This window comes from Mesoplodon bidens (genome assembly GCF_964165515.1).
Source record: "Mesoplodon bidens genome assembly, chromosome: 6".
Taxonomy (NCBI): Eukaryota; Metazoa; Chordata; class Mammalia; order Artiodactyla; family Ziphiidae; genus Mesoplodon; species Mesoplodon bidens.
The window spans coordinates 38,596,597-38,604,765 of NC_138162.1; the positions used below are offsets into that span (position 1 = coordinate 38,596,597).

At 40.7% G+C, this 8,169-nt stretch overlaps 1 protein-coding gene across 14 annotated transcripts in view; it reads left to right on the plus strand.

Annotated features, from left to right (window-relative positions):
• Nucleotides 1–3,462: 3,462 nt before the first annotated feature.
• The window catches only part of ZNF510 (zinc finger protein 510), a 22,961-nt gene continuing 18,254 nt past the window's right edge, over nt 3,463–8,169 (plus strand). For 2 of the 14 annotated variants that reach the window (XM_081238280.1, XM_081238279.1), the window contains exons 1-2: nt 3,474–5,361; nt 6,005–6,063. Coding sequence is in view for 13 of the 14 variants with exons in the window: in XM_081238279.1 (XP_081094405.1) it covers nt 6,049–6,063 (15 nt within the window). In the remaining variant the exon portion in view is untranslated. Of the gene's footprint in view, nt 5,362–6,004; nt 6,064–8,169 lie in introns of all 14 variants that reach the window. The other 12 variants (XM_081238288.1, XM_081238275.1, XM_081238281.1 and 9 more) reach the window with 12 other exon arrangements.

The following is an 8,169-nucleotide window of genomic DNA, read 5'->3' on the forward strand; positions in this document are numbered from 1 at the left end:
GTGCAGAAGGCTGTATGCCTGAAGGGGCAGGAAGTATATAGGAACTCTCTGTACTTTCCTCTCATTTTTGCTGTGAACCTAAAACTGCTCTAAAAAATAAAGCCTAGGGCTTCCCTGGTGGCGCAGTTGTTTAGAATCCGCCTGCCAATGCAGGGGATGTGGGTTCATGCCCTGATCCGGGAAGATCCCACATGCCGCGGAGCAAGTAAGCCTGTGTGCCACAACTACTGAAGCCCACGCGCCTAGAACCCGCGTGCCACAACTACTGAAGCCTGCACGCCTAGAGCCCATGCTCCGCAACAAGAGAAGCCACCGCAGTGAGAAGCCTGCGCAACGCAACAAAGAGTAGCCCGCACTCGCCTCAAGTAGAGGAAGTCTGCACGCAGCAACGAAGACCCAATGCAGCCAAAAATAAATAAATAAAATAAATAAATTTTTCTAAAATAATTTTTAAAAAGCCTATTTAAAAAAGAGGAAAAAGGACACAGAGCAAGCTGAAGGATCTCCCAATGGCAAGAACTAGAACATATTTAGCAAAAAATATAGTAACGGATTATAGCCCAACGAATGACATAAATCTTCACCTGTCTATACAGATAAAAACAAATGGTTGAATAAATAAATTGGGAGAAGGGACAAATCCTCCTTACAGAAGTCCTATTGATAACAGTAGAAGAAGTTAATGTACTTCAGCCAAATATCACCAGCAACACACTTGTAGTAGAACAATTTGGACTTTAATAGTCGTTGCAATGAGGCAGAGTGCACACCATATGGGAACCATAAACTGTTTTAGTAAAAGGGTATTAGGAAGGAATGATTGGATTTGAGCTTTGGTTAGTTCATTTTGCAGAGGTTCAAAGGCAGCTGAATTTAGTCTGGATTGGGTGTTGTTAAAAAAAAAGGTAGCAGTCACTCATATCAGCTGAGAGAGGAATATTTCTAATTTTGAGAGTAGCAGAACAACCTTGTTTTTGTCCCCACTTATGCAAAATTATAAACTGGTCTTGCTTGTCTTACATCATCATAGTCACAAAATGACCTTGTCCACTTGGTGTTCAGTGAGATTGTTTATGTCCAACAGGAAAACAGCTCTGTTTAGCTCTGAGCACCAAGACAGCTTTAATGGACAGCCAGGCTCTAAGTGTCAGGCCAGTTCCCTAATGTCAGAGGCTGCTTTATACTTTCTCAAAGGAAGACAGAAATTGAAAACCACCATTAAAACACCAGAGTAATCCCTGATGCAGGCAAGATCCACAGATGAATGCTAAATTGGTGGGTGATACTATAAGGAGACACAGAATGTTTTACAGCCTCAAAGTATTCTTCTGCAAATATTTATTAGCAACTGTAGTGGTGCTGCATCTACACTGGTAGCACCAGACTTGGAAGAGGTGGAGCACGGAGTGTGTCTGTGGCCCCTCTCCGAACATGAAGGCTGTGTTCCCAAGCCTGGTGCAGTGTCCTAGGCATGGGATAGGAGTGAAGGGCAAGGGTTTCCAAGGAAAGGAGCTGAAAGGCCTTATATTTTTTAAATGTTTGTATTCCTTAAGAATTTAAGAAATTTAGAATTTAAATTTTATAACTTCAAAATTGGGACTTCCCTGGTGGTCCAGTGGTTAAGACTCCACGCTCCCAATGCAGGAGGTCCGAGTTTGATTCCTGGTTAGGGAAATAGATCCTGCATGCCGCAACAAAGATCCCGCGTGCCACAAATACTACCTGGCACAGCCAAATAAAAAATAAATAAATAACTGATTTTTAAAAAACCAACTTTAAAATTGTCTTTTAAGTGTTTATAGCTTGAATCCCTATGAAAGTTATTTATTGTAATATGAATGCCATGGATATGGACTTACTTTGTTCTGGCACCTACCTCATTGTTCTAACGAGGTTACTGAATGTCCTTTTTCCACTATGGAAACCAGCTCTGATACACAATATGTTCTCACTTTCTTTTCTTCCTGGACCTGAACTTTTATTGCACAAGGGTCAGCTGTTAAATATTTTAGCAGTAGCATACATGTTAATATGGACACATTGTTATGCATTTTCAATTCTTTTCTAATCATTACTAAATATTTTTATTGTGATGAAAGTCACAATTTTTCCTTTAGGTTTAACAAACAAAAAATACAAATGTCAAAGAGAAAAACACACATAAAAAACTTTTTTAGAATTCTGATTGGAACTTTAATTTTATTATTTTCATCTAGGAAAACGCTACTTATTAAAGCTTCTGAAGTGTCAACAGATTAAAGTTTTATAACTTGATTCACAAAATTGCACTTACTGATAACATTAATCCTTTTTTCTTGCTAATCAAAACTTAACCACATTTTATCATTGTCATATAAAATAATCAGTGTTACAAAATATCAACCAAGAAAAGTGTGCGTGTGTGTATTTATATACAAGTATAAGCAGAGGTTTCTAATTTGGTTCTAATTTCAGAAGTGTGCACACAAATTTTAAGCAAGTTCATCCCTAGGAAATGCATAATTTGCATGATAATCATTTCCTTATTTGAGTTATGTGTATTTTCAGTTATTGCTTTTTCTTTTTTCCTCAGAAATAAATTCTGAGGATTACAGATCCTATTCTTTTATGTTAATCATAAGCTCCGTTTTCCAGCATTTGTTACATTTTACAGTTTTATTTACAAAAGCTGTTTATATATGATAATGTTAATTGTCTATCAGGACCCACAAAATGGGGGCCCACATTGCAAATCTAAACCTAAGTTGGCCTGCACTTATGGGACACATATCACAGTCGAGGAAACTTAACATACACCAATCACAATCCTCCAACTCAGCTTTAACTAGCTTACTTTAACATAGAAAATAGGACCTGCCTTGTACGAAAATCTCCGACCTCCTAGCCAGCGATGTCCTGTTTCTATGCTGCCTCCTGCCCAAAACCCCTCAGAATTGTGTTCCACTGCTTGTTACGAGAGGTAGACATTCTCAACATTTTACTATATTTGCCTTTTCTAGTTATTTTTATTACAAATATATAATACAATGCTAAGTACTTTAACATGCATTTCTAAAAAAAAGAGTAAACTTACATAATCCCAATATTATAACAATTAACAAAAGTAATGATAACTTCCCTTAATGTTTCCAATATCCTGTCCATATAAAAATTTCCACAGTTGTTCCCAAACGGCCTGTTTTCTCCAAGGAGGATCACTGATCGAGGACCACACACTGGATTTGCTGTACTGTCAGAGTTTAACACATGACCTCTGGGGCTTTGGTAGAATTTGAGCGTCATTCATCAGTACAGACTGTTAACTATATCTTATTGCTCCCTAACTCCCACCCCCTCTACACACACCCACACACACCCCCAAAATTTGCGAGTGCTTGCAGCGTTTATGGGAAACGTAGTCTTGAACGTTTCCGGTTATCGAGCAGCATTCTGGGAACGGATGTTGTGGCCTTTTCTCCGCGCTGGTGAGGTAACCCAACTTTTCTACTTCCGCCCTTTCCCGACTGACGGGCGCGGAGGCTTTGCGCCTGAGGTGAGGACGTTTTAGGTCTGGACATCCAGCTTGAAAGGGTAGGCTTGTGCCCCGGGTCAAGGAACAGCAAGTCCCGGAAACCCCTCCTGCCCCAACGTGGGACTCCCACCGCCTGTCTCCGAGCCCTCTCCGAGCCCGGCCAGTGGGTAAACCTGGGAAAGGTGAATGGGGGCGGGCTCCGGGCCCGTAGGTGGGTCTGAGTGCTGGTCAGAAATGCTCGGTGCGGCACGGGTGTGGGAGCTGACCGCAGCCGGACCTGGGAAAGTCCCTTGCCAGCAGTGGAAGGGCAATGCACGTTTATAATATTGACCGTGAACCTGCCACGAAGCACGCGCGGGCGGTGGGTCTGAGTTGAGCTCCCGAGCTTAGGAGCCAAACAGATCGAGTAAATTCCTTCTCTGTTACTTGGGCATAAGTCAGGTTTCTCACCTAAAAGTAAGGTTATTTAATAACTGTTTCGTGGCGTTGTTCAGAGAGATAAGTCTTCACCGGTAAAGCATTCAGCCAAGTGCTAGGCAATAAGCACTAATAAGTTGTAGTTAATAAGCCAACATATAATGTTGGCTCGCATCATAGTTAGCAGACACTTTGTTCTTTTCATTTAGTATTTAATCCTCACAGCCACCCTATTTATAGGTGTTGCAGCTGTCACAGCACTAGCAGAGTGACTTGTCCCCAAATCCCCAGGACTGTGATGTAAAGTCAGTGTGAACTGAATCTCACTCTGTGACAGGTGTGTTTACTCTGGGATTTGTGGAATGTTTCCAGAGCCTCTGGGTTAAGACTAAGGCTCCTGGAAACTTCTGCACTGTCCAGGCTGTCTCTGTCTTCAGAAAGCACAGTCTGATGTTCTAGTGCAGTGCTGTCCAATAGAAAGAGAAGGTGTGCCATGTATGTAATTTTAAATGTTCTAATAGCCACGCTAAAAACTAAAAAGAAACAAGTGAAATTAATTGTAAGAACATATTGTGTCTGTCTCAATATATCAAAAATGTTACTTCAACATGTGGCAGGAGCCACATTTCAAGTGCTCGATAGTGGGATGTGGCTAGTGGCTACCATAATGGATAAAAGAGTTCTAATGAATTCCAGGAGAATCAAGTTTAAGGCCCTGCACCGGTGGTTCCCAACCAGGGTGATTTTGCTCCCCAGAGGACCTTTGGAAATGTCCAGAGACATTTTTGGTTGTCACAACTGGGAGAAGTGCTACTGGCACCTGGTGGGTAGAAGCCAGAAATGCTGCTTGACATCCTACAATGCACAGGACAGCACCCCCTCACCCCCGTGACAAAGAGTTATCCAGCCCACAATATCATTAGTGCTGAACTTGAGAAACACTGCTCTATATGAAAGTTTCAACTAAAATGCATTTGTTTCCTAGGCCTAAGTCTCAGCATCTCTGAAACAAAGCAGCTCTTTTGTGGCAGAAAGGTGGGGACAAGAGTCCCATCTCAGAGGGGCCACCCTCATCAGAGCTTCAGAACAGATGCAGAAAAACCCAGAAAGGAGCAGGTTGTGATTCGCTCCAAGGTGATTAAGAACTAGATCTTAATCACCTTGCCTAGAGAGAGCCAGACTTGGTGATGTCACCACATCCAGAATCCGTCAGACTGTGTGACCATGGAAACTGTGGATCAGCTTGCAGAAGGTGGTGAGCAGGGGTGGAAAGGGATGGGTGACTGATATACTGCACAGGTAAACCCACAGCCAGAGTCAAGGAAATTCTGTCTTCAGTCCTTAAATAACCCCCCACTTTCTTCATTCTTCTCTCATTCTTTCCAGATTCTGAGCTATTGTCACGCCGTGTTCATAACACGTGGCATCTAGAGGTAGGCTGTGGCTTCCTTTATCCTGAACATATAGAATCACAAAATGATAATATAGGAAAAGATTTCTACTTCTGACTCTTAAAACCTTAAAACAAAGCACTGAGCTTGAGATGTATGTCCCCTGGTCACCCAGGACAGAGCTAGGAGCAAAGCTCAGTGCTGTTCAAAGCACAGCACTGTTCATTCTGTCACAGGTAAGTGACTAAAAGTGTCTTATCAAAAGTCTTTTTGAGAAATTGCAACAAATCGGAACAAAAAGATTTAAAAATATTTTGTCATTATCTTTTTGTTCAGAGTTTTCTGTTGATTTTCTAACTCAAGGTGTAAATAATAGGATATTAATATTAATCCTCTGTTTTAGTTTTTTGTGAATTAGTCAGAGAGGACATACATTTTTTTAAATCAATAGGAAAATAATTTACAGTCACCCAGTGAAAAACAGCAGGGTTATATCCGCATGATCATATCAGAGATGTACATATTCAGGGAGTGCTGTCTCTATGTGGTGCTTCCTGCTCAAGGATCAACAGAACATTTTTCCATAGAGAGACTTTTTTCTCAACTGGTGTGATGAGATTAGGCAAGTGAATACAGAAGCTCACCAGACCCTTCCTGACTCCATCCCTCTTTTCTTTACTCCCAGCTTATTCTTCACAGTTCTTTGCATTCTCTCAGGAGCAGCAGAAAATGAACATATCTCAGGTGAGTTGTTCATTAACACCTTTTTTTATAATGGATTGTATAGATGGTTAATTAACATGGCAAAGTAGATATAGGAACGGATCAGAATTATTCAAGGAAGATAATAGAAAAGCAGATGAATAGCACGGCAGAGTTGTCATGTGGATAGATAAAGGTCCTCTGATATTACAGATTTTCCAAAGTGCAGCTGCAAATTTCTTCTGACCTTTCTGATAGCCATGGCAGAGAGTTAGGCAGACAATATTTGTTTAAAGAATTACGTTGATGAGAAGCTTAAACCAGACATTCCTCATGGAATTTAAAGTCATCAAAGTCAGGAGAAATGTCTTTGTTGGTCTTCATGTAGGTCACAGTGCAGATCTTTCCAATGACAACACTGAAAGTAAAGGGCATATTGCCAAAACAGGGCTTTTGTTAAAACAGGTGTTTGGATAAGTAAAACAGAAGTTGAGTTATCCTGTTGGATCCAGAGATAATTCTTAGACTAACTAGAGGTCAATATGAATGGCTGTATGTTCATGTCCTAAAAAATATTCCTCTCAAGTACCTGTCATAAACAAGTTGTTTAGCAGACAGTTTAAAGTACTGTTCTTTGGCAAATGTTAACCACACTTTCCATTCATACTTCAGTCCACTGCATGAAGCCTTGGTGTCTCTCTTCATATGCCTGTGATCTGCACTCACCAGTGACCTAATTACAGTCAAATCTAATGGGTCTTGTGTAGTCCTTACCTCACTAGACCTGTCTCAGTGCCTGACTCCCCCCTCTCTGTGTCTCTGGAAGGTCTCCTGCATTAGTATGTGTGACACCCTCCTCTGCCACTCTCCTGCCTCTTGTTTCTTTCATGGAGTCATCTTCCTTCTCCTGCCCTTTCACATGTCTCCTCCACAAGTTTCTATTCTCACTATTCTTCTAACTATTCTCCTCGACTCATTTCATCCCATTTCTGGTTTTAACAATGATGTATTTGCTAGTCTCCCAAATGAGGCTCTGCAGCCCACCCTGACCAATGGCACTTTTTGTGATGATGGAAATGGTCTATATCTGCATTTCCAAAATGGTGACCACTAGCCATATGTGCCTCTTGAGCAGTTGAAATGTGGCTAGAGTGGCTGAGGGACTGAATTTTTAAGGTTTAAATAGTCATATGTGGCTACCGTACAGGACATAGTTGATTCAACATTTCTCTGTAGGTATCTAAAACTATCTCCAGCTCAACTGATTCAAAGTAAAAGTCAACATTCACAGCCCTTCCCAAACTAATCCTCCTCATCTTTCCCTATAGATGGTACCACCCCATTCAGCCAGGCACCCAAGCCACAAAAAATGGAATGCATGCTTGACTCCTGTTGAGCTCTCTCTCACTCTTAACTCCTGCCACATCTGGCCAATATCATGTCTAGGTACTTTTCCTATTTGTCTAGATCAGAGATAACAGCAATTTTATATGGTTCAATTTAATGTATTTTAAACGTATTCCTCTACTTTATTCCTCCTCTCAACTGAACTGGTGGAATAGCTTCTTTACTGATCTGTCCCACCTCTTTCTTCACCTACTCAGGCACATCTTTCACATAGGTAGTTCATCTAAATGCTAATGAGGTAATGTATCATGCATTTGTAAATCACCTCAGTGGCCTCTCATCCCTAAATAATAAAATTCCCAATTTCTCAGAATAACATTCAGGTTTTGGAGGCATTACAGATTTCATTTTGTCTTTTTACTTTATTGCTGCTCTGACTTTCTTGACAGCTATTTATTGAGTTGCAAGGAGGTGACATGTGCTATAGTTACAGCTTAAATAATACAAATACTTTTTTTTCTTAGTAGTATTTACAATCTAGTGGGAAATATGACATTAAAAATTCAGTATATAACTTTAAAGCAAAACCAAACCTCATTTAGTTTTCTTAAACACATTCTACTGTTCCTGACTCTTGCCTCATATCCCATTCTCATTGTCTTCTCTGGATTGACCAAATCTTCATTTCATTCACCTGGTGTTGTGGACTGATTTGGGTCCCCCCCAAATTCATATGTTGAAGCCCTAACCCCCAATGTGATGGTATTTGGAGATAGGGTTTTTAGGAGGTAATGAAGGTTA